General features: G+C 36.3%; 1 protein-coding gene across 1 annotated transcript; it reads left to right on the forward strand.

The window, feature by feature from the left end:
- Positions 1-777: 777 nt before the first annotated feature.
- Positions 778-27392, forward strand: LOC131030741 (laccase-4-like). Its single transcript, XM_059215094.1, has 13 exons — positions 778-885; positions 991-1142; positions 1249-1493; positions 1596-1724; positions 1830-2372; positions 2603-2675; positions 2907-2964; positions 25106-25237; positions 25343-25494; positions 25601-25845; positions 25948-26076; positions 26182-27153; positions 27259-27392. Exons 1-13 carry the CDS (start codon positions 778-780, stop codon positions 27390-27392), a joined length of 3072 nt encoding a protein of 1023 aa, XP_059071077.1.
- Positions 27393-27552: the final 160 nt, after the last annotated feature.

The raw sequence follows: 27552 nt of genomic DNA on the forward strand, positions 1-27552 counted from the left end.
GAAATTAGGGTGTGGTGTGTGATTAACAATGAGCTAAAAATATATATAGGAGCTATATCGTCACATCCATGAGCAAGATCGGATGCTTGAAGTTGATTGGCATCATGTAGATATGACAATCATAAATGAAGATTGAGAAAACATCAGAGTGTTTTTAGGAGTGGTCTCGTTTGATTTATGTTTACTGAAATTCTAATCATGCAATCATTTCATGTGATCCTAGAAGCTAAAAGGAGTTAAAGTTTCGTAGTCCCGCATGGGTAAACGATGTTGCTTCGAAGACCGGGAGTGGAGGCTTAGACCAGTCTGGAACGAACGGATGTGAACCCAGTAACTCAAAAATTCCCAATAACAAAAATATGAGCAGTGGTTGGTATACCAAAATAGGTTTACATTTCATGGATTTTAATGACAATGGAAAAGATGGTGTATTCATCGGGCGAATCGTTTACTTGGTTGCCACTCCGGATAGAAAGCCCCACCTTATCTCCATAACAAACAAAAACGACGAAGAGTACATGTGAATCATTAAAAGTCAAGAAAATGAAATAGATTAATACAGTTGCTAACAATACTTGTTCATGTCGATTTATACTCGTGTTAAAATATCAGTATTGCCTACCAACCTACCCAACAACAGCTGATTTAATTCGTGTATCTATATATACAAACACAAAGAAACAGATTTTCACATCTCAGTTCAGAAACAATTTGGCATTTTAGCCTGTTTAAGTTGTGATCAGACTCTGAAAGAGGAAGTATTGTACGATTCTAGCAATGCAGACATTTTATGGCCGCCTCGTGCTGCCACTTTTGGCATTGTGGTTCACTATTCAATTTGTTTCAGCGAAACATGCTGTGATCACACGGCGCTACAATTTCACTGTGGGTTATATAATTCTATGGAATGAGTTGAATGTTTTATTGTTTAGGAAAGTATTAAATTTTTACAGATAGCCGTGATTGATTCTTTGTTCTAAATATCCACAGATCCAAATGACGAATGTGACTCGTCTTTGCACCACGAAAGCTCTCTTGACTGTCAACGGGCAATATCCGGGGCCTCCAGTAGTTGCTCGAGAAGGAGATCGCGTGGTTATCAAAGTAACAAATAATGTTAAAAACAATATTAGCATACATTGGTATCTCTTCTGCTCCCGCTACTCAGTTATTTACTTAATAAAAATAATATTATATGCTGATGTCCCTTTAGTGGGTGCACCTAATGAATTCCTATGAATCGCTCAGGCATGGAATTCGGCAGCTTAGATCTGGATGGGCGGATGGTCCTGCTTATGTCACTCAGTGTCCAATTCAAACCGGGCAAAGTTATGTGTACAAGTTTATTGTCAAAAGGCAGAGAGGAACACTGTGGTGGCATGCCCACATCTCATGGTTGCGAGCAAGCATACATGGGCCCATTATCATCTATCCCAAGAAGAATGCTTCTTACCCATTCCCTCGCCCACACCAGGAAGTGCCTATTGTTTTCGGTATGCCCTTCAGTACTCGTTGATAATGTGTTGCCATTGTACGTACATAGTCCTAAATTTACAATGAAAATACTGCTGTTGATAATGTGTTGCAAATTGCAGGGGAGTGGTGGAATGCAGACACTGAGACTGTTATCAATCAAGCAATGCAAAGTGGTGCGCAAGCTAATGTGTCAGATGCATATACCATCAACGGGCTCCCTGGACTTATGTATAACTGCTCTACCAACGGTGAGGGCGGGGTGTTAAAATGGATGAAACATAACTAGACTGGTCGCTATTGTTCATTTGTTTAAATGTAAATGTAACAAAGGTTTCCTGTGTTGTGTAATGCAGATACATTCAGGCTCAAAGTGAACCCTGGGAAAACTTACCTACTGCGTATAGTTAATGCTGCACTCAATAGTGACCTGTTTTTCGCAATAGCCAACCACACATTGACTGTGGTAGAAGCGGATGCTGTGTATGTCAAGCCTTTTCAAACCAATGTTATTCTCATCACTCCCGGTCAGACTACCAACGTCCTCTTGACAGCTATGTCTCAGCCACCCAATGCCACATTCCTCATGTTAGCAGGCCCATTCGCTACGGGAACAGCAGCTTTTGATAACTCAACCAGTGCTGGAATTTTAGAGTATGTAACTTCCAATGCGACAGCAGTTAATTCATCCTCATCCTCTCTTCCTATGATGAAACCGACGCTTCCAGCCCCCAACGATACCTCCTTTGCCGCCAATTTTAGCCAAAAGATGAGAAGCTTGGGCAATCCGAAATTTCCTGCAGCAGCTGTCCCTCAGAAGATGGATAAACAGTTCCTATTCACAGTCGGGTTGGGGCTAAATCCGTGTCCCCAAGGACAGACATGTCAAGGCCCCAACGGTACCAAATTTGCAGCCTCCATTAACAACATATCCTTCATTCTTCCCACCACCGCTCTTCTTCAAGCATAATACTTTTATCAGTCCAATGGAGTTTACAATACCACTTTCCCTGACAATCCGCCATTTCCTTTCAACTACACCGGCACGCCGCCTAACAACACACAGACCCTCAACGACACCAGAGTCGAAGTGCTTCCCTTTAACACTAGCGTACAGCTAGTTCTGCAGGACACCAGCATTGCGACCTTCGAGAGCCATCCTCTGCATCTGCACGGCTTCAACTTCTTCATAGTGGGTCAGGGTATGGGAAACTACAATGCAAGCACTGACCCATCTAACTTTAATCTGGTGGATCCTCCGGAGAGAAACACAGTTGGAGTTCCCAGTGGAGGTTGGGTGGCTCTCAGATTCCTAGCTGATAATCCAGGTATTAATATCATTACGTAATGTTAGCTTCAATCGCTCATCTGGTTCAAAGATTTGTGCTTCTTTCGTATAAACATATATCCGATTGTATGTATGTTTTTTGCAGGAGTGTGGTTCATGCATTGTCATCTCGAGCTGCATACCAGCTGGGGATTGAAGATGGCGTGGGTTGTTTTAAATGGAAATGGTGGCAGATCTCAATCTCTTCTTCCTCCTCCCAAAGATCTTCCCCCCTGTTGATCATTCATCCTTCAATTAGACTATTCAATTTGTGCTTCCTAAAATCTGACTGCATCCAATCGTGTGCTGGTCCAAAGTAGTTTGCAAACGATCGATAAAGAGAAACATATCAGTATATTTGTGTATCAATAAGTATGCTTTGGAATATATCAGTGATGAGACCTTGGTTGAATTACTATGACAGAGACATCTCCACATGGACCTTTCAAAAGTGAAAGTGCGAAGGTAGAATTAAAATTACAAGTTTTGCAGAGAATTTCTAACAGTAAGATTCACATTTCCTTGTAATATACTTATTTATTGTTGTTTTATATGGTTGAGATTTTCAGCAGTATATTTCTTCATTCGAATACTTAATTGAAAATAATGTTGTTCTGTGACAGATAATTTAATCTTAAATATTATCTTCATTTTTCAACATCTAAATAGTCAATTAATAAATAAGAAAAAATGTATAATGAATCATTAGAAAAATTACAATTTTGTTATTGACAATTTAGTCTATTTTGAAATATAGTAAGATTTATAAGAAACTTTTAAAAACACATTGATATCTATCGTTTGTAACCTTTTTCTCATGATTTCTGTCAGATTGTTATCTGATACTACCTCATTTTGTACTAGGACTAGCACTTTTCTGAATTAGTTTTTAAGTGCATTATAAAAAGTTAAATTTAATTAAATAATTGGATTAAGGCATACTTATAGATATGTAAATGAAAGATCTGTCTTTGTTTTATTTAATCTCAATTATAATACCACTTCTCCTCCTTCTATGCATAGAATCTATCTAGATTTGCATCAACATATTTGATGTGATTAATGATGACTCATATCTTCAATACTAAATATGAAATATATGGAAATTATTCAATTCATTGTGAAAAAATATATTTTCTCAATAATCTCTCTATATTTGAACATTTATTCATTCCCTTAATTAGAGCTTCTATCAAACGGAGGGGGTGGGGGCTTTGTGGTGTAGAGCTCCGAGATGGGCATTCATTATGTCAAATCTCTTCTAGATAAAAACTACATTCTTGGAATTTAGTTTCTCCCCCCCACACATGCACATAATTGCACTTGCTTGTATTGATATGCTACATGCATATGATTTAATTTGTTTTTATAATTTAACTCAATTCCTATATAATTTGAATTGTAATCTTATAAGTACCATTGAAACTTTAATATGTTTTCAGTATATGATACATAATGCACGTGTGACATATAAATGATTTAACAACAATATAACACAAATATAGCTAGCTACAACATATAATTGATGTATATCATTGTTAAGGTGTATACCTATTGATATCAATTGATATTCATATGGTTTTCATTTATCACATAAAACTTTATAGACATTTTTATTGTCAGTGTACATACCACTATTACAGCGGCGTCAATTGATATTGACTTATTTCATGGAATCGATGATGACTTACATCTTCAGTATTGAATATTTAATGTATGGGAATTATTCAGTTCATTGCGAAATAATCTATACTACCAATAATGTGGCTATGTTTTCATATTTTGTTTCTCTTAATTAAAGCTTCATAAAGTGGAGGGGGTTTGGGGCTTTGTGGTGTGGAGTTTTGAGATGGGGTTTGGCTCTATAGAATCTCTTCTAGTTAAGAAAACATATTATTGGAATAAATGCACACACACACACAAATAACTACTTGCTTGTATTGAAATTCTACATACATATAATTTAAATCAATTCATACATAATATGAATTATAATCCAAGGACCATTGAAATTGAAATATGCTTTCACTACATAATAAATAAAGCATATGTTACATATAAATGTTTTAACAATTATATCAAACACAAATTGATGCAGGGGCATCTGGGAGGGGGCACAAATAGCTTGCACCAAACCTCAATTTTGAAATATTAAAATGAGGATTTTCATTTCTTATCTTTATTTTGATAAATTTTAGCTTATAAGTTTGTAAGTGTTTTATTTGAGTAATTAAATTCTTTGAAGAAAATTAACAACACTAACAAAGCTAAGGAGAGTCAAATATGAGGTGAAATGAACAAACAATAAGAAATATTGTCCAAGTAAGTTTAAAGTGATAGGTAGTTTAAATAAAATAATTGAAACATATTGCAGGTATATCAATCAGTGTGGGATGGAGGCGTGGCGAAGAGGTGTCTGGGGTAAATGAAGAGTTTGGATGTTAAACAAAAAAAAACTAGAATAAGAATGAAGGCGTGGGGCCACATGTGGATTTGAAAAGATGGGAAATAATTATTATGTAAAATAAAACAAAATAGAAATCCGAAAAAGAAGAGAGGGTGCGCCAAAATGATTGAGAAAAACTGAAAGGTGAAAAGGGATTTATGAGTAAGGAAAAATAATAACATTGTGTGGGAAGATCAACATATTTTTAATTACAAAGGGAAGGAGAGTGTGTAGAGTAGAAGACATCAAACCTATGAGATTCAAAAACAAAGGGATAGCCAGAAAAGCGTGTGGAGGAAATAAAGAACAGATGATAAGAAATTGATGCCCAGTGCATGAATACAGACAGGGTAGAGATCATGGAAAAGGATATGAAGCATGGACAAGGAAAACCAGAAATAGATGAGCCTGCTAGGGTTGTGTGGTAAATGGATTGAGAAGATAGATGTAGTAGTGATTTAGAACAAAGCATGTAAGAGACACGACTTGTTAACAAAGACAAAGTGAAAAAAGGAAAAAAATAGAGATTCATTTCTACATCTGTAACTATTTTTCTCCTAGTCAATAATGTTTGTAATTTTCATTTAAAATTTTGTGTTGATTATTAATTAATTTTTTTTTTTGACACTATAGTGATATTGGATAGAGCCCTAATTACCCATTACTGTTTTGTTTTGTACTCGTGGTCCCTTTAGTTGATCTTTCGTATTGGATTTGATCACTTCCCCATCTCTCTTGCTTGATTGTCTTGGAAGGAAATTCTTTTTTCCTTTCACTTTGAGAAAATGTGGCTCAAGCAACCTATACTGTTCTATAGAATTAGAAAATGATGGAATGTCAGGACTAACAATACGACTATGTTTTGAGTTTCTAAAAAAATGAGATTGGTCAAAGCTAAGGTTATTATTTTGAATGATACTTGTTTTGTTCATATCTTTTCTGAGAAGAAAATCATTTAAAGGGATCTCAAGGTTGTGTAAGATTCCATTCAAAAAAGATGGTTAAAGTTGCAGTATCCTAGACTAGAAAAATTCCTTGCTGGCTTGTCTCCATAACCTCATTTCAAAGGAGGAAGAATTATGCTAACAAATATAGAGAGATCTCTATAGTTGCGATGCAAGGATAAGAATAGTATATTTTTTCATCTTTCCACTCTTAAAAATAAGGCTTCTAATTGGATCTCGTCCACCAATGAGAACTGTGCGCTATTGGATTTGGAAAAGCACATTAATGTGGCAGTTGCTAGTTTTTTCTCCAATCGCCTCTTTGAGGAAGGATTGCCTCTGAGTGGTGATGTGGAGAATTTTTTTGGATGTTATACCTAATGTTATTAAAGATGATACTAATAGAATTCTCAATTCCATCCCCTTTGATGATAAAATTAAAAATATGGTGTTCTCTTTTGAATATAACAAGGCTTGGGTCCAGATGCTTTTCCTTTTTTCTACTTCCAATGTTTCTGGGAGATTGTGGAAAAAGATATTTATGATCCAGGTAAGGAATTTTTTGGTTGTAGAAGGATTCTCAAGGAACTCAATGCCGATTTAATTGTTCTTGTCCCTAGTTTCATGGGGGCTAATTATTTTGATACTTTCAGATAGACTAGTCTCTACAACTCTATTTATAAAATATTTTTCAAAATTATGGCTTTAAGATTGTAGCTGGTCCTCTCAATGATTATTTCTCCTAAGAAAAATGGTTTTTTTTCATAGGAGGAAAATTATTGATTCTATTGCAATTTTTTACGAGAACAGTCACTCATTGAGATGCAAAACGAGAGTAGGGATTCTCCTCAAGCTTGATCTTATGAAGGCTTATGACCGTGTGAGTTGGGGTTTTCTTATTAAAGTTCTTAAAGATTTTGGTTTTAGAGATATTCTTTTGGAGATTTCTTGGCAATTTGTTTCGCTTCCTACCTTTTAGGTGGTGATTAATTACTCCCCCTCTAGTTTATTCAATAGTTATAAGGGTATCGAATAGGGGGATCTAATTTCCTCTTTTCTCTTTATTATTATGGTTGAAGCCTTGAGCTGTTTCATTTTTAAAGTTGTAGTTGTTGGTTTGCTTAGAGGTTTATCCCCCTCCTCTTCTAATCTGGTTTGTTCACACCAACAAAGGGATGCTGTAGACAGATACAACAAAGCTCAACAACAGAAAAGCCACAAACATCTGAGAAGGTTTGTACATTACTTCTCTTGTGGCACAAGAGGCTACAAGACACAGGGCACCCAAAATGAAACAATCATGAGCCAAACACAAAAGAGCGACAATGCAAACAAGGCCGGCCAAATCAACAGATCTAAACCACCTTATAGATCTGAGAAATCGAAAATGAGGGTTTAACTAGCACCCCAACCCACACATTTGGGTTTTACCAGGCTCCCTTAACCTATAGCAGAGTCTCCAGATCACTAACAGCAAAACCTAAGCCTAATCGAAAACACAAATTGGCCAAATTGGGCCATTGAAAACTACCAGCATCCAGCCTATCCATTAAAAAAGAAAAATACCAAGGGTTTTTCTAGGCTCCCTCAACCTTGAGGATGGGTTTTAAGAGGCTCCAAGAACCAGACACGGTACTACTAGCATCCATCCAGCCCTTGAACGAATGAAAAACAATAGGTTTTTCCTAGGCTCCCTCAACCTTAAAAATGGGTTTTACACAGATCCCACAACCAGACAAGACCCAGATCATAGTAAAACAACCAGAAAAAAAATATGGGAAATAGGGTTTTTAAAAGGCACTCTAAAGCTTTTAAAGGAAACACCAAGAGGGTTTTTACAGGCTCCCTCAACCCGTAAAGCAACTTGTGAAGATGGGTTAAGAAAGGAAACCCAAACCCAACTATGACGGTCACCATGGAAGGATTGGCAGACACCCACAACCAGCAACACGAGCATCATTAGGATTCAAAAAGCTCCCTCACCCCTTCTCTCCACCTCAATAGGAGAAAGAGCCACCTCTATAGGCAAGAGTGGAAAGAAAGCCAACCATCCACAAAGTCCATTTGCAGCCCGCAGAAGTTGAAGCACTCCCTCATACCTTGTCTCCACCTCAAAAGGAGAGAGAGCTACCTCAATCAGACACCGAGGAGAGCAGACCCACTGCCTAAGCAATCCTTGTAGCACCCAACATACAAGAAGCCCCTCCACCTCAGTAGGAGGGCAACCCAAAGACAACAGAGAACCGGGAAAATAGGGGAGAGCAGAAGAGACTCACAACAAGGATGAGACAAGGAAATAAACAAGGGTCTACTCACACCGAAAAGAAAAAAAAACTCCCACCAAAATGATTGCACAAAGCCAAGCTCTCGCAAGTCCTTGGATCGAACACCCAACTACGGGTGAGGGTTCTCAATGTGATCCAAGGAAAGAAAGTGAGAGAAAGAATAGGGAGGGAGAATAGAAACAACCACCAGCGCTGTCAAAAACAATAATAACAACCTCCCATCTTGGCTCATCACAGACCAAGCCCACCCTTACCATCACACACGATAGAGCAGTAAACCTTGGAGCAAAAAAATAGACATGAGAGAATCGGTAGCTCCCACAAGCTTGAGAATGGGTTTTAAGAGGATCCCACAACTTGATAGCGTACTACTAGCATCCAGCCAACCCTTGAATGAAAGAAAAACAATACGTTTTTTCCAGGCTCCCTCAACCTTAAAAATGGGTTTTACACGGATCCAACAACCAGACAGGAACCAGATCACAATAAAACAACCTGAAAACAACAATCTGGGAAACGAGGTTTTTAAAAGCCACCCTAAACATTTTAAAGGAAAGAACAAGAGGGTTTTTATAGGCTCCCTCAACCCACAAAGCAACTTATGAAGCTGGGTTAATAAAGGAAACCCAAACCCAACTGTGACGGTCACCATGGAAGGATTGACAGGCACCCACAACTAGCAACACGAGCATCAATAGGATTCAAAAAGCTCCCTCACCCCTTCTCTCCACCTCAATAGGAGAAAGAGCCACCTCTATAGGCAAGAGTGGAAATCAAGCCAACCATACACAAAGTCCATTCGCAGTTCGCAGAAGCTGAACCACTCCCTGATACCTTGTCTCCACCTCAAAAGGAGAAAGAGGCACCTCAATAGGACACTGAGGAGAGAAGACCCACTGCTTAAGCAATCCTTGCACAACCCAACACACAAGCAGCCCCTCCACCTCAATAGTAGGGCAACCCAAAGCCAACGGAGAACCAAGAAAAGAGGGAAGAGTAGAAGAGACTCACAACCAGGATGAGACAAGGAAATAAACAAGGGTCTGGTCACACCCAAAAGAAAAAAAACTCCCACCAAAATGACTGCACAAAGCCAAGCTCTAGCAATTTCCTGGATCGAACACCCAACTACCGGTGAGGGTTCTCAATGAGATCCAAGGAAAGAAAGGGAGAAAAAGAACAGGGAGGGAGAATAGAAACAACTACTAGCGCTGTTCAAAAAAATAATAACAACTTCCCATCCTGGTTCATCACAGACCAAGCCCACACTTACCATCACGCACGATAGAGTAGCAAACCTGGGAGCAAAAAAAAAGACATGAGAGAATCTACAACTCCCACAACATCCTCCCAACACCACCCAAAGGCCACCACCACTCCAGATCCATAGGAAAGAATTGCAACTACCGCCATAGGGCACAAAGAAGGTGAAAAAACACGCAGACCCGCTATGTTAAGGAGAAACCAGTCCATGCCCATCATAACACCTGCCTAGCCAAAAACAAAATGAACCACCCAAAACAACGACCCATTTGGCATAGCAAGCCCTGCGACCAACCACTCCTTGCTGCCTTCATCATCATAAGAGTTAGTGTCCTCGTCCTCCCCTACAGATGCCCTACCGCCCCCACAATCACTTCTCCCACCTTCGCTTATTTCAAAGTTGATTTCATATGCCCTCCACATTAATAATTTGTTGATAATACTTTGATTTTGAGATACTCTTGAATTAGAGAAGTAAGATCTTTGAAGCCTATATTGTTAGGTATGAATCTAACTCGAGTCAAAAAGTTAGTTTTGAGAAGAGCTCTTTATTCTTATTTAACACTCCTATTCTTGACAGAGAAGAATTGTTGATATTTTGGGTTGTAAAATTGAGGATCTTCCTACAACTTATCTTGGTCTCCCGCTTCATAGTAATGTGATTCATAATTTATTTTGGAATGGGTTGATTGATAGATTCAATTCAGAACTTGTTAGATGGAAAGTTATGCATCTTAGTCAAGCGAGTAAAGTTCAAATGATCAAGGATTTGATTTAGAATATTTTGGTGTATGCTATGAACCTTTTTAAAACTCCCTCAATTTTTTATGAAAGAATTGAAAATATTTAGAAATGCTTTCTCTTGTTTGTCACAGAAGATAGTAAATGTATTCATTTGGCTTCTTGGACCAAGTTTGCTTGCCTTATAAATCTAGTGGTTTGAGTATCAAAAAGCTTGAGGATTTCAATGTTGCTTTGTCAGCTAAGTAATTACAAAGACTTTTCTTTGGAGATTTGGATTGGTGTAAGATTATAGCTGTAAATATGCCCAGGCCATGCTTGGTTTGGGGCAACTCTTGGAGGCTCTTTCTCACCCTACTAAGATGGTGCTTTGGAATAATTTGATCAAGGCCATATGTATTCTCTCTGAGGGTATTAGATGGATTCTAGGGAATGGATGGAGCATTGAATTTTTATATGATTGGTGGATTGGAGATTCCCCTATTTTCGAGGTCCCTTCCTTTAGACCAATTAGGGAGGCTTTCTTGGCCCAATTTGGTGATAAGATGGTGCATTACTTTACTAATGATAGTTGAAGGAACCTTAGTGATTGATCGAGGTCTAGGTGAGCTCCAATTTTTTGAGCTTCTAGCATATTCCTTTCATGGCTTCTTTTCTAGATCATATTATTTGGGGGCCTCCACCCTTTGGATTTTTTTTTTCCACCTTAGCCTTTTCCCTTCCCTATCATCCTAAGTTGACCTTTTCTCTATGGGATTTTCAATCTGGAATTGTAAGTTGATTCTTAAGATTAACATCTTTTTCTGGTTCTTGATTCAAACTAAGATTCTTACTTTGGATAACCTTTGTAAGCATGGTATTTTTCCTGTTAATAAATGCCTTCTTTGTTATTTGCATAAATAGAGAGTGTCAATTATCATTTTATGGAGTGTTGTTTTACCAGATAATTTTGGTCTCTTATCTTGGCCACCTAGAATTTTAATTGGGTCTTCCTTTCCTCTGTCGGGGAGATGTGGTCTCACTGGTCCCCTCCTTCTCTTAATCTATCTTTGAATTTACTTTGGTCTTTGATTATGCCTCATGTGTCTATGTAGATCTGAAAACAAGAGAAACAACTGTGTCTTTAGGGATGTACTTCTCCCTTTTAAGGTGGTGTTTTAGAGGATTCGTACAGTTGTAAAGGATAATTTCTAGATTGTACTTAAGGATGTTAATCTTGGCTTGCCTCCTATATATATTAATGCTTCAGATCAGTAGTCTCCTATTAATTGGGGTTCAAATTTTGATATTTCTAGAACTTTGGGAAATGTTAAAACCTCTAGAACTAATGTTAAATGGTCTACTCCATTTTTTGATTCGGTGAAGGTTAATTTTGACGGGGCAGCTAAGGGGAATCCTGGGCCAACTAGTTGTGGGGTGTGCTGAGTGATGATTATGGCAGGCTCCTTTTGCAAATGGCACTCCCTTTGGGAATCAAGTCCAACCACCTGGCTGAAGCCTCATCTATTTTTAATTCCTTCAAGTTAGCTCTTGATCTTGGTTCTTGGAAGGTTTAGATTGAGGATGATTCACTCAACATAATTAATTGTTTAAACTTATTACATACTTCAAGTTGTTCCATTAAATATTTGGTGAAGGTTGTGTTAAACATTATCAAGGATTTTGATAGTTTGTATATTTATGATATTTTTAGGGAAGGTAATTCTCTTGCGGATGCTTTTGAAAATATTGGTGCATTCCAAAGACAAGGATTTTATTGGAATGGGATTGACCCTCTTCCCCCTAACATTGAGGACAATATGAAACTTGATATTCGTTGCAAATGTGATGATGATGATTATCACTGGTTGTCATTTCAAAGTCAACATAATGGTTGTCATTGATGTCCTTGGTGTTGGTGATCCAGTTGATGTGTTCTTGGAACGTTTGGTGCTATAAAAGTTGTGTTTTAGAATGGGTTAATTGAGTTGATGGCAATCTGGATAGTTTTATCTATTGGATATGGTGTTGATTGATTGTATTCATGTGTATCTTGATTCCATTCTTTTTTTTTACTGGGCAATGATTTTTGGAGATAGATTAAGTCCAGAATTCGAGGTTTGGTGTAGCGTATGAGCCATGATTTGGTTCTGGAATTTGTAATGGATGTAACATGTTGATATGATCATTATTGTTCATTGTGGTATCATCTAATTCTCATTCCTTCCCACCATAAGAATGTTTAGTGTTGACCTATTTTAGATCTCACTCTTGGCCAACTAAGAAGATTATGTTTCTTGGAGATAATATATATATATATATATATATATGAGGAAGATTTGAATGAATTTATATAAAAAAATATGGTATTATTATTGAAGATATGCTAGATTGAAAAGGAAAGATCTGATAGTTGGAAATGGGTGAGAGTGCATTGGTATTGAGGTATCAGAAGCAGTCCAGTCTTGCAGATTGAGATTCAGTGGTGGATTCTTTCTTTTCTAAATTATTCCTTTATTTCTTCGATAGTGAGCCTTTTTCTGGGTAGTGTTCTCTCTCATAGTGAGGATCCTAGCAGTGAGCCACCCTTTGTAAAAATCACCTTAACCCGTGTCACCTTAACCCGTGTTTTATATTGAGAACTAACATTCTCTATGGTTTTTCCCTTCTTGGGTTTTCCACGTTATATCTGGTGTTCATTGTGTGATCTATTGTATGTTTATATGTTCATGCTATATTTTTCTTAAATAATTTTATTGGTCACTATAGATATGCAAAAGGGTTAGAAGAAATTGATTTAATTTTTTCATCTAATTCATTCCCCCTATCAGTTGCTCGGATATTCAACAATTGGTATCAGAGATTTGGTTACTTGGAGAAGAGCTTATCTGCTTGAGGTAGATCTTGATCCAATGGCACATAAATTGACTATTCCTATTTTTGAAGGATCCGAATATAGTTTTTGGAAATTAAAGATTAGAGGCTACCTGATCTCTTTGGGATACAACACTTGGAAAGCAGTGGAAACTTAGTATATTCAATCAGAAAATGGTCTTAGTACTCTAGATAAGGTTCAAGCTTATGAAGTGAATGAAAAGGCACGGTATGCTATGTTTAGTTCTTTATCAAAGATTGAATTGACAATGATTATTTCATTGAATACTACTCATGAGGTTTGGAAAAAGTTGAGAGATATCTATGAAGGAAGTGACAGAGTTAAATTATCAAAGAAGATAAAAACTAATCACAGATATGAGAACTTGAAAATGGAAGAAGGAGAAGATATAACAACCGATTTTTATAAGGTTGATAGTGCGGTAAATGAAATCAGAGAACTTGGTGTCAGCTTGTTGGATGAATACATAATTGAGAAGATTCTAATGTCCCTACCAGAAAGCTACAATGATAAGATCTTGACTAATGAAGAAACCTATGATCGGAAGAAATTTACAAGAGTGAAGCCTTATGGTACTCTATTAGGATTTGAGAGAGGTAAGCTTGGAAAACACAAAGATAAGATCGAGTCTACCTTCAAAGCATCTAACGAAGATCCAGAAGATGAAATTTTAGATGAGACGAAAGCAAGCTTTGTGAGAAAACTGAAGAGAGACACCGACAAATACAAAGGTATGTTACCTTTTAAATGCTTTAGATGTGAAAAGATTGGTCACATTGCTACTAGATGTTCGGGAAAAGGTTCAAGACAAAGGTCTAGAGAAGGTAAAGGAAAATTTAATAAGAGAGCCTATTATGTCAAAGATGATGTTGGTATTTTAGATGATGATTTAAATTATGAAGATGGTGATTGCTTGTTTTGGTAAAAAGAGATGTAACAAAGATTGATATTCCTAAGGTGGTTGCTACTGTTGTACATGTTAGAAGAGATAGAAATGAATGATTGATTTATAGTGGATGCTGAAATCATATGACTCATGACTAAAGTAAGTTTGTGAAACTTGAAAAGTACGATGGTAGTTTTGTTAGGTTCAGAGATGATCAAACAACACAAATTGTGGGATTGGTTCTATTTCTTTTGATGGAAAGAACAATACTGATAATGTTTACTATGTTAATGGTTTTCATCTTAATATTTTGAGTGTTGGACAAATGTGTGAAAATGGTTACAACGTTGTTTTTCAAGATGATGGTTGTGAGATCTAGAAAGAATCTGAAATTGTTATTGTAGCAGGGAAAAAGATTGGTGGAACATGTATTTCTTGGAAGGAGATGCAAACAATTGTTTGTTATCTTAGATCAATGATATCTGACTCTGGCACCAAAGGACATGTCATATCAATTTTGACAACTTGGTGAAGATTAGCTCATCAAGTGTAGTGAGAGATTTACCGAGTTCGACCAAACCAACAAAATTTGTAGAGAATGTAAACTTTGAAGTAGATGAAAGGAAAATACAAAATAATTTAGAGCACTTGTCCACTAGGTTGTTGAATTTAGTGCACACAAAACTATGCGGTCCGACCAAAACAAGAAGTATACAAGGTGAGAAGCATTTCATGTTGTTGATTGATGATTATTCTAGAATTTCATGGTTTGCATTTTTGAGAGAGAAGCTAGAAGCATTAGAGAAATTCAAGATATTTAAGGCTCAAGTTGAAAATGAAGTTGATAGAAAAATTAAGTGTTTGAGGTCTAATAGAGGAGGAGAATTTAATTCGGAAGAGTTCAACAACTTTTGTGAGAGACATGGTATTAGAAAATAGTCATCTTCCCCTAGAACACTGCAACAGAATGGTGTAGTGGAAAGGATGAACCAAATAATTCAAGATGCAACCAAAATAGTGATCAACAGAGAAGTCTACTGGAGAGAAGCATTTCATACTATAGTCTACAATCCTAACGTAATTTTATATAAGAAAATACATGGAAATACATCTTATGAGCTATGACATGGTAGAAAGTCGACAGTGAAATATTTTAAGGTATTTGGAAGAAACTGCTACATCCGGAGAGATGAAGATAATCTTGGAAAATTTGACAATAGAGAAGATGAAGGCATATTCCTAGGATATTCAACAAAGAGGAAAGCATATCAGCGTTGTAATATAAGGCTAAACAAGATTGTTGAAAGTGAAAATGCGAAGGTTGATGAATACATTTCTAAAGAGTCTGACAAATTGGTAGGTTATGAGTCTGATGAATCGACCGACAGAAAAAGTGGAGAGAAGATCGAAGAAGGAGAAGAAGAAAAGAAAGATTAGGAAGCTTCAACTTCTACATCTAAGACATTGAGATATGTTTAGAAGAATCATTTAGTGGACTGTTTTTTCAGAGATACAAACAAAGGAATTATCACAAGAAGCAAAGCAGCTCAAGAACAAGTTTTGTTATGTTAACTTTTAGAGATTGAATTGAAAACAACAGAAGAAGCTTGCAATTATCAGAATTGGATGAAGGTAATGATAGAAGAGTTGGACACAATTGAGAATAATTCAACATGGGAACTAGTTAATAAAATGACATATAAGAATGTGATTGGAACAAAGTGGGTATTCTAGAACAAGCTCAATGAAGCTGGAAATGTTATGAGAAATAAAGAAATATTGGTTTGTAAAGGTTACACTTTGATTGAAGAGATTAATTTTGACGAGACATATGGCCTGGTTGCTCGGATGGAGGAAATTAGGATGCTTTTGGCTTTTGTAGCTTATAAGGATTTCAAGGTTTATCAGATGGATGTGAAATCAACATTTTTGATGTCCTTGGTGTTGGTGATCCAAAAGATGAACTCCTGAAACCTTTGGTACTCTGGAAGTTATGTTTCAACATGGGTTAATTGAGTTGATCTGTCAATCTAGATATTTTTGTCTATTAGATATGGTGTTGATTAATTGTATTCATGTGTATCTTGATTCCATTCTTATTTTCATTGTATTGGGCAATGATTTTTGGGTCTGGATTAAGTCTAGAATTTGAGGTTGTGTAGCAGCTTTGGTGTAGTGTAAGTCATGTTTCGGGTCCAAAATTTATAATGGATGTAACATTTTGATCTGACAATTGTTCTCCATTGTGGTATGGTTTACTTCTGATTCCTTCCCACCACAATAAGGTTTAGTGTTGACCTATTTTAGAACTCTCTCTTGGCCGATTTAGAAGATTATGTTTCCCTGAGACAATATATATATATGTATATATATGTATATATATACATATATATGTATATATATATACATAGATATACATATATATACATACATATATATATATATGTATCTATACATGTATACATGTATACATATATACATGTGTAAATGTATATATACATGTATAGATATATGTATACATGTATACATGTATATATACATGTATAGATACATATATATATATATACATATATACATATATATATACATGTATATATGTATACATGTATATATGTAGATATATATACATGTATATATATACATGTATATACATGTATATATATACATGTATATACATGTATATATATACATGTATATACATATATACATGTATATATGTATTTATATAAAAGAAAGATCTAAATGAATTTATATAGAAAAAGTGTCGCATTTCTATTGAATGCGATATTGGAAAGGAAAGATCTGATTTTTGGCAATATGTGAGAGTGCATTGGTACTGAGCTACCAGAAGTAGTCTGGTGTTTCAGATTGAGATTCAATGGTGGATTCTTTCTTTTCATTTTTTGTTTCTTCAGTAGTCGACCTTTTTTCTGGGCAATGAGCCCTCTTGAAGTGAGTATTCAAACAATGAGAAACCCTTTGTAAAAATTACCTTAACTGGTGTCACCTAAACCAATATTTTATATTGAGAACTAACATTCTCTGTGATTTTTCGCTTTCTGGGTTTTCCACATCATATCTAGTGTTCATTGTGTGATTTGTTGTATGTTTATGTTTTCATGCTATATCTATCTTAATTAATTCTATTGGTTACTCCAGATGTGCAAAAGGGTTACATGAAATTGATTTATGTTTTTCAACTAATTCAAGCCCCTCTCAGTTGCCTGGATATTTAACAATATTAACCACCTTGGTTAACTTGTTTTTGTCTATGTGGGTGATTATATTTTTCAACCTATCCTTTCTTCATTATTTGATATGTTTTAATGATGATAGTTAGGTATTTTTCCCCCTTGGTGCTCACTAGCTAACTATTTCCAGTTGGATTGTGGGTGATATTAGTACCCAGTTTCTTGGTTTTTAGATTTCCTTATTTCAAATAGCGCTTTTAAGGGCTTCAATTGAGACTATGTTGTTGGGTGGTCAATTGTGGGGTAGGCATTTCTTTGTTATTTTATGTGTGGGCTCCATCATGGCGGGGGACATACATCAATAGGAGTCCATTTCCTCTGATGACATTCATGGTGGGGTTTTTAGGGCTTTGATTATGACTGTTGTTGGGGTAGGCATTTCTTTTTTATTTTATATGTGGGATCCATAATAGGAGGAGAGACATCAATAGGAGCGCATTTCCTCTGACGAAATGCACATAAAAGAGAAAAATTTGTGGATTTTTACTTAATGTGGGGTTACACCCTTTTTAGAGAATCCTCATGGCTTTGATCCAAAGGTAACAAAGATTTTTGGTAGATAATGGATGCACTTTATTTTTTTGAAATGACAATAAAAGCTCAGATTTCACAAAGGAGTTGATTGTGGAGCTTATTGGGCTGCCTATGGAAGGAACAAACAATTTCAAGGGCAAAATCTTTTGAGTCCATGGTGAAAACCTTTCTAAAATATGGAGAGGGGTTGAATCTTGTCAACAATTCAAACATTTCTTACCAAGTAGACACCCTTAAACCCCTTTGGGTGGGTGTGGCTAAGGTCCTTATACAATATTTTACCTTAGATGGGTGGTTTACCAAAATCTATGGTGGTCATTTTTCTCGGCTTAAACACTTTAGAAATAAGTTCTTCGTTTGTTTCCATTCTATCTCTTATCATCCTTGGAAGCCAATATTAAAGAACATAATAAGAAGCAAAGAAACCCTAATCTTCATGAGGGCTCGATCCTTCTAATTATGGAACAATTCAATGCCCTCCCATTTTCCTCTAAGTGAAAATATCAAGGTTATCCCCCTTTGCACTCGGTGAGTAGGTGTCAAAGGAGGGTATGTAGAGAAATATAGGGGAATGTGATGATGATTCAGAGGATGAGGACTAGCAAACAAAGGATGAAACTTCCTCAAAGTAAAACAAGAATAATGTGTCAGAGGAGAAGAAAAAGAGAATCTCATTAAATAGAGTATAAAAAGAAAGATTTGTTAAATTAAATAATTTTACATGCATGATTCTCCTAGATGACTTGATGAGGAGTTAGATGCTGAGGAGGTTGACAAGAACCAAAATTTGGAAGGGGAGAATTTTTTGGGCGAAAGGGAGAATGTGATGGGTGGAGGAGAAGGCTTCTTGGGAGTTCCCCTTCCCCTTGATCTTTTAATTATGCTAATCAAGAGAGAATTAATAATCCTCCCTTTCCTAGGGATCTTTAAAAATAGTCCCCTTTCCTTGGAAGTGACCCTGGGAATCTAGCTATTTTTTGGGTATTAATAGGGATGCCATAGTAGACTAGTTTAGGATTTCCTAAGAGCCTTTTTTAGAAATCAATCAAGTTAATACCAACATCCAATCCATTAAAAGAAAAGTGGTTATTTTGGAGCAAGGTGATGGTCGATATTCGTTTAGGGATCCTGTTGACAATGTGATCTCTTATGAGGAAAAAGACAAAATGCTCTCTATCTTAGAAAACATGACCAAATATGTTGCTCACTTGAAGACTATGAAGGTAGACTTGGGCTATTGAAGCCAAGATGAAGAGAATTAATTATAACCTCACTAATCTATTAGCATGAGCCTTAAAACCATTCACAGCAATGTAGAAGGGGATAAAACTTTTGTGAATCAGTGGTAGACTATGTAGGCTTTGAAGTTTGGGGGCAACATTTCAATTAATATCAACCTAGTCGAGAAGAGTAACTAGAATAAGGATGATAGTGTAGGTCCATCATCTCAAACCCATGGACATCTCAAGAACGCTAGGGAGCTAAAGCAAACATAGAATTGCAAGATCTGATGAACATTACCCAAAATATGGAACAAATGAAAGTTGAGTTTGCTAAGGCCCTGAAGAATTTGTGTTAGGTTTTATATTTTCTTTTGTTGGCCTACTATTTTAGGGTTCTGTATTCTAGGTAATTTTTGTGTTGTTGTTTGGCTATGTGTTTTCTATTTGCAGCTCTTTGTACTCAGGGTTTTCAGATCCCTTCAAAACCATTTTTTCCTTAATAATAAACCATACCCAATTTGAAATTCTGTTTAGTAAGTTGGCATGCATCAAGTAGGATTAGAGGAAGTTCATTTGTGTCAAGAAGAAGACCTATAGGTAGCCAATATGACATATAGAAACAAGGGTTGAAGAGGAAGAAGACAAAGAGGCTTTGAGCTCGATATTACAGACATAGTTAGAGGTTTAATATGGAAAATGGACACATTGGAGATGTCTCAGAGAAGAGGAGCCCATATAGAGGACGTCAATGAAAATGTCAAAGAGTATACTGTTGAAGGGGGAGATAATGTGAATCAACTCAGGCTTGATCAAAGAGAGGAGATATTCATCAAGGCCATCACCTGGATTAATTTGAAGCTACAATTTAATCCTTCAAATTTTGAAGGAGGTTTAAATGAAAAGGAATTGCTAGATTAAGGAATTTATTGAATGTATGAAGCCTCCATTGTACTTCGGAATCTTCTTCAAATGCTCTTAGATATTTATCATGTTTAAAAAAGAGAATGTAGAGGAGAGTATTTACTACCGTTGAGATGAAAATATCTTGTGTAGGAAACCAACCTTCGATACATCACTTAATTTTCACTCTCGTGAGCCAAGAAGATTGATATGGAAGAAAGGAAACAAACTAAACTATGTCTATAAACATAAAATACTACATAAGAAAGGAATATCAAATAGTCAAAATATTTTGATTATAGAAAAAGAAATCTCTATAAATGCATACTTTACCCATGAACTGGTGAAGCCTTAGCCTTGGATACCAATGTGCCAGAGGGACATCTACACATTGCGGTGTCATATGTAGAAACAAAAAATAGAAAAGCACCAAAAGTCACACCAAAAAGAATCTCATGCACTATGAAACTATTCATCACCAACACACACTCATATAGGGCAACATGTTGGGGTTGTATAGGGGTTTGCCTTATTCAAACCCCTGTTTCTATGTTTATACCTCCATAGACAACTAGATACATAGATTGGATAAAATAAAAGATTAGATTGTGCAATAGAAACAAACTCTTCTTAATGGAGGAAACCCACTATTATTTGAGATAAAATGTTAATTTGATTAATTCAAATAGATAATAAATACATTTAGAGACTAGTGACATGATGTTATATTGAAAAAAAATACATACAAGAGATAAGAGAGAAAGGAAAACATTACATAGGAAAGACCCCTCTCTTGAAATAATGGCACGATTGTAAGCAAGATAATAATTGTTTTTTATTTTCATGAGTGCAGATTTTGGTAGAGTTTTATTACTAGTGTGAGAGATAGATATCCGAGAGTGTGAATGTTGCAAAATGAAAGAGAAAGAAGAGTTTTTCTGCTCAAAATGAGTGGGAATAGCCATTTTGAATGTGCCCAAAAGAAGGGACATGCATCAAAAGAGGCTCGATGTAGAATATATCCAATTTAAATCTAAAATCATTTCGGGACGTTTGTGCGCTACATACATGTATGCTCACCACTCTCCCATTTGACCAAATCAATCCCACATTTGGATTAGGGGTTGCTAATGCTTCATCTTTAAAATCCATGATGCTGGAATGATAGTATCTTGATTATTATTTTTTATTATAAACACACCGAGCCTATTGCATAAGTGTCATTAATGCACTAGGTGTAGTTTACGACACTAAATTTTTCCCCCACTTTGTAGGACTACTCAACTCAAGGGAACAAGTGCACTAAACTAACTTAGAAATTTGTGTTCATAGAACTCATGCAATGTATTAAATGCATTAATTACTTTAAAAAGGGATATTGTAGAGGCCACCAAGGTCAACAAGGAAAATACGAATGGTGACCCCAGTGCCCAACAAAAAAATATAGTGTTTGACATGAATATTCAAGTACCATAAAATCAAAAAAAAATTTAGCGCCAAAAATAAGGAAGCTCTTTGGCAAGAAGAATTATCAAGCTACATATTTTGTCACAATATTCATGTAAAAGGGTAATATATTGTAATAATGAAATAGGTATAATGATCAGATACTTATTCTTCAAAATGTTTTATGTTATCTTCTGTGATATACTCTTATTTGACCTACTATTAATACCACACTATATTTGTATTAGATATTTTAATTTCATGTAATTTTTCCTCTTCTTATTGCCTTTCTTCTACTTTTCCTTCTCCTTCTCATTGACCTTCTTCTTCTAATTTTACTTAGATTTTTGTCGTTCCTTTCCTTTTGTGTCTTGTTCCTCTTCTTGTTCTTGTCCCTCTTCACGGGTGATCCCACAATACTTCTTGAGTCCCCTCCCTTTTGTATGTTTAACCCTATTTGACCCATTACTTGTAATCAATCTAAGAAACATCTATGTGGGTATTAATTTATGATTTATAACTTATTGTAGTTATTTTTAATCCCCTCATATATTAAAAAATATCAAATTTCCATAAAATTTAAGTATGAGAGCTCTCTACTTGATTTCCTCGGTGTTTTCTATGTTTGCCAAATTCATATAGTTTCAAAGTTTCAGTTTATGTCACATCTTTCTCGTCAATCCTAACCTCCTAATACATCACCTTTAAAAAAAATTGAGTCTTTCAAGTTGGACCATTGGACATTCCCATCCCAAATACCATTTACCTGTTAAAATTGATATCCTAATCCCTTGTCCTCTGAACATTTTCTAAGTCTATTTCTTCAACCTTTAGACTTGGCCTTCCCTTCATACCTTCCTCAATCCTCTAAAATATTCAAAGGCCCTTTTAATAACTTTTAAAGTTGGACTTTTAAGATTCCCTCGGTCCCCATGCTTCCTTCTAGGAGTTTAACTTTCCTATATGCTTATCAACTTGTCAGGATTTCGTCCATCCACGTACTTTAAGGGATGTTTACCTCAATACTCTCAATATGCAAACACAAACAATGAAGAAGTGTCTCATGCATCAAGTTAAAATGTTTACAAAATATTTGACATGAAAGAGAGAAAAAAGCAAGTATTGGTTTTGGACAATATGAAGGTTTAAGAACCTTATAAATCCTCAACATGATTCTGTGAGGGGAAATGCTCTAAACTGAAGATGATGTGAATAGGTATTATCGATTTCATGTAGGCTTTGAAACACTTTGAATCACCATTTAAAATCAAATAAAGATGCATAGGCAAAAGAATTACAAGGTGTATGAGTTTTCAAACCATTCAAAAGTGTGGTCCATATTTCAAAAGCTCACTATTGTGCCAACAATATGACATGGTTCATAATAGGAAAAAAGATCTAACATATCAAGTAAGCGTAGCTAAAATAATTATTTTAATTATAGAAAGAGATATAATGAATAATAGCATGCTAAATATCTCTAATAAATGTCGCCTATCCTTTTGCAATGCTCGTGATTCCATTAGTGGTTGATAAGCCCCTACAATCACCAAATTTAATTTTGCAAGTGCCCCAAAGGTATATATTTTAGCCAAAATGACGTATATTTAAGAAGTAAAAATGAATGAAATGGGTTTTTTTTCCCTAATTATTTTTGTGGTTACTATCATAGATCATGATAAACTTAAGACAATATCTAGATTCTATTTGCAATATATTTTCTAGGTTTCCTCACTTCATTTCATGCTAGACCTATAGGAGTGATGAATGAAATTACTAAAACGTTTTTCACAATTTTTTGAATGTGACTGTTAAATAATAGTTAATTGTGAGTGGGACATCACAATTTTCCTTGAATATTTAACAATTTCCTAGTACCAAGTCTCCCAAGAGTTGCTAAACGCTAATAAATGATAGATCTAATGATATATCTATATGAACTAGTAGTTCATTTAAATAATTGGTCACTAAACCAATTCTAAGGTATAGTAATTTTTTTTAGTGTTATAGAGAATTGAACATATAAATTGTAAATGAATGGATGCACTTTATATTAGTATAGTAAAGATTTAATAATGCACATTTTTGTAGTTGTATATCTCCATTATTTTATGTCAAGACTCATAGAAGTATTATAATTGCATTTTTAATCATCTGCTCTAGCCAAATGTATTGATACAAAAGAAACACTGGTTGTGTGACAACATATAATACACTAGAATCTTTTTCAATTATCATTTTTTATTTATTAAATCCCTATCTCACTAGAACATGAGATGGGTTAGGATAAGGGCTTTAAATGTATATTATGATTAACATTGATCACAACTAGATCGACTAATATGTGAAAAATGAGGAGAATGAAATCGATTGCAAACCAATTTATTTAGCCACTTGGCCCTGATTCTGACTTGTTACTCACAAAACAAGACCTCATGGCACACCCACAAACATGAACATTGAACATTATAGTAAATTTAATTTGTGACATATAAACACTAATTACATGTGTATTCAAATTACTAACGTAGAAGGTAGCCTAGGAATCATAACTTTGGGTGAGGAGGTTAGACTGAATGTCGCAGGCATGGGAGAAACACAAGGGAAATCTATATGCGAAAACAAACACTCTCAAATCACTTATTAACATAACTATGGTTTTCCAATGAAGGGACCACACATGCACAAATATAGGACCTAATTCAAATGAATGAGGATTAGACCAACCTCCAAAACGGGGCTCAGTAATTTCCATTGGGAAATTAGGGTGTGGTGTGTGATTAACAATGAGCTAAAAATATATATAGGAGCTATATCGTCACATCCATGAGCAAGATCGGATGCTTGAAGTTGATTGGCATCATGTAGATATGACAATCATAAATGAAGATTGAGAAAACATCAGAGTGTTTTTAGGAGTGGTCTCGTTTGATTTATGTTTACTGAAATTCTAATCATGCAATCATTTCATGTGATCCTAGAAGCTAAAAGGAGTTAAAGTTTCGTAGTCCCGCATGGGTAAACGATGTTGCTTCGAAGACCGGGAGTGGAGGCTTAGACCAGTCTGGAACGAACGGATGTGAACCCAGTAACTCAAAAATTCCCAATAACAAAAATATGAGCAGTGGTTGGTATACCAAAATAGGTTTACATTTCATGGATTTTAATGACAATGGAAAAGATGGTGTATTCATCGGGCGAATCGTTTACTTGGTTGCCACTCCGGATAGAAAGCCCCACCTTATCTCCATAACAAACAAAAACGACGAAGAGTACATGTGAATCATTAAAAGTCAAGAAAATGAAATAGATTAATACAGTTGCTAACAATACTTGTTCATGTCGATTTATACTCGTGTTAAAATATCAGTATTGCCTACCAACCTACCCAACAACAGCTGATTTAATTCGTGTATCTATATATACAAACACAAAGAAACAGATTTTCACATCTCAGTTCAGAAACAATTTGGCATTTTAGCCTGTTTAAGTTGTGATCAGACTCTGAAAGAGGAAGTATTGTACGATTCTAGCAATGCAGACATTTTATGGCCGCCTCGTGCTGCCACTTTTGGCATTGTGGTTCACTATTCAATTTGTTTCAGCGAAACATGCTGTGATCACACGGCGCTACAATTTCACTGTGGGTTATATAATTCTATGGAATGAGTTGAATGTTTTATTGTTTAGGAAAGTATTAAATTTTTACAGATAGCCGTGATTGATTCTTTGTTCTAAATATCCACAGATCCAAATGACGAATGTGACTCGTCTTTGCACCACGAAAGCTCTCTTGACTGTCAACGGGCAATATCCGGGGCCTCCAGTAGTTGCTCGAGAAGGAGATCGCGTGGTTATCAAAGTAACAAATAATGTTAAAAACAATATTAGCATACATTGGTATCTCTTCTGCTCCCGCTACTCAGTTATTTACTTAATAAAAATAATATTATATGCTGATGTCCCTTTAGTGGGTGCACCTAATGAATTCCTATGAATCGCTCAGGCATGGAATTCGGCAGCTTAGATCTGGATGGGCGGATGGTCCTGCTTATGTCACTCAGTGTCCAATTCAAACCGGGCAAAGTTATGTGTACAAGTTTATTGTCAAAAGGCAGAGAGGAACACTGTGGTGGCATGCCCACATCTCATGGTTGCGAGCAAGCATACATGGGCCCATTATCATCTATCCCAAGAAGAATGCTTCTTACCCATTCCCTCGCCCACACCAGGAAGTGCCTATTGTTTTCGGTATGCCCTTCAGTACTCGTTGATAATGTGTTGCCATTGTACGTACATAGTCCTAAATTTACAATGAAAATACTGCTGTTGATAATGTGTTGCAAATTGCAGGGGAGTGGTGGAATGCAGACACTGAGACTGTTATCAATCAAGCAATGCAAAGTGGTGCGCAAGCTAATGTGTCAGATGCATATACCATCAACGGGCTCCCTGGACTTATGTATAACTGCTCTACCAACGGTGAGGGCGGGGTGTTAAAATGGATGAAACATAACTAGACTGGTCGCTATTGTTCATTTGTTTAAATGTAAATGTAACAAAGGTTTCCTGTGTTGTGTAATGCAGATACATTCAGGCTCAAAGTGAACCCTGGGAAAACTTACCTACTGCGTATAGTTAATGCTGCACTCAATAGTGACCTGTTTTTCGCAATAGCCAACCACACATTGACTGTGGTAGAAGCGGATGCTGTGTATGTCAAGCCTTTTCAAACCAATGTTATTCTCATCACTCCCGGTCAGACTACCAACGTCCTCTTGACAGCTATGTCTCAGCCACCCAATGCCACATTCCTCATGTTAGCAGGCCCATTCGCTACGGGAACAGCAGCTTTTGATAACTCAACCAGTGCTGGAATTTTAGAGTATGTAACTTCCAATGCGACAGCAGTTAATTCATCCTCATCCTCTCTTCCTATGATGAAACCGACGCTTCCAGCCCCCAACGATACCTCCTTTGCCGCCAATTTTAGCCAAAAGATGAGAAGCTTGGGCAATCCGAAATTTCCTGCAGCAGCTGTCCCTCAGAAGATGGATAAACAGTTCCTATTCACAGTCGGGTTGGGGCTAAATCCGTGTCCCCAAGGACAGACATGTCAAGGCCCCAACGGTACCAAATTTGCAGCCTCCATTAACAACATATCCTTCATTCTTCCCACCACCGCTCTTCTTCAAGCATACTACTTTAATCAGTCCAATGGAGTTTACAATACCACTTTCCCTGACAATCCGCCATTTCCTTTCAACTACACCGGCACGCCGCCTAACAACACACAGACCCTCAACGACACCAGAGTCGAAGTGCTTCCCTTTAACACTAGCGTACAGCTAGTTCTGCAGGACACCAGCATTGCGACCTTCGAGAGCCATCCTCTGCATCTGCACGGCTTCAACTTCTTCATAGTGGGTCAGGGTATGGGAAACTACAATGCAAGCACTGACCCATCTAACTTTAATCTGGTGGATCCTCCGGAGAGAAACACAGTTGGAGTTCCCAGTGGAGGTTGGGTGGCTCTCAGATTCCTAGCTGATAATCCAGGTATTAATATCATTACGTAATGTTAGCTTCAATCGCTCATCTGGTTCAAAGATTTGTGCTTCTTTCGTATAAACATATATCCGATTGTATGTATGTTTTTTGCAGGAGTGTGGTTCATGCATTGTCATCTCGAGCTGCATACCAGCTGGGGATTGAAGATGGCGTGGGTTGTTTTAAATGGAAATGGTGGCAGATCTCAATCTCTTCTTCCTCCTCCCAAAGATCTTCCCCCCTGTTGATCATTCATCCTTCAATTAGACTATTCAATTTGTGCTTCCTAAAATCTGACTGCATCCAATCGTGTGCTGGTCCAAAGTAGTTTGCAAACGATCGATAAAGAGAAACATATCAGTATATTTGTGTATCAATAAGTATGCTTTGGAATATATCAGTGATGAG

This window comes from Cryptomeria japonica, unplaced genomic scaffold (genome assembly GCF_030272615.1).
Source record: "Cryptomeria japonica unplaced genomic scaffold, Sugi_1.0 HiC_scaffold_59, whole genome shotgun sequence".
NCBI classification, from domain to species: domain Eukaryota; kingdom Viridiplantae; phylum Streptophyta; class Pinopsida; order Cupressales; family Cupressaceae; genus Cryptomeria; species Cryptomeria japonica.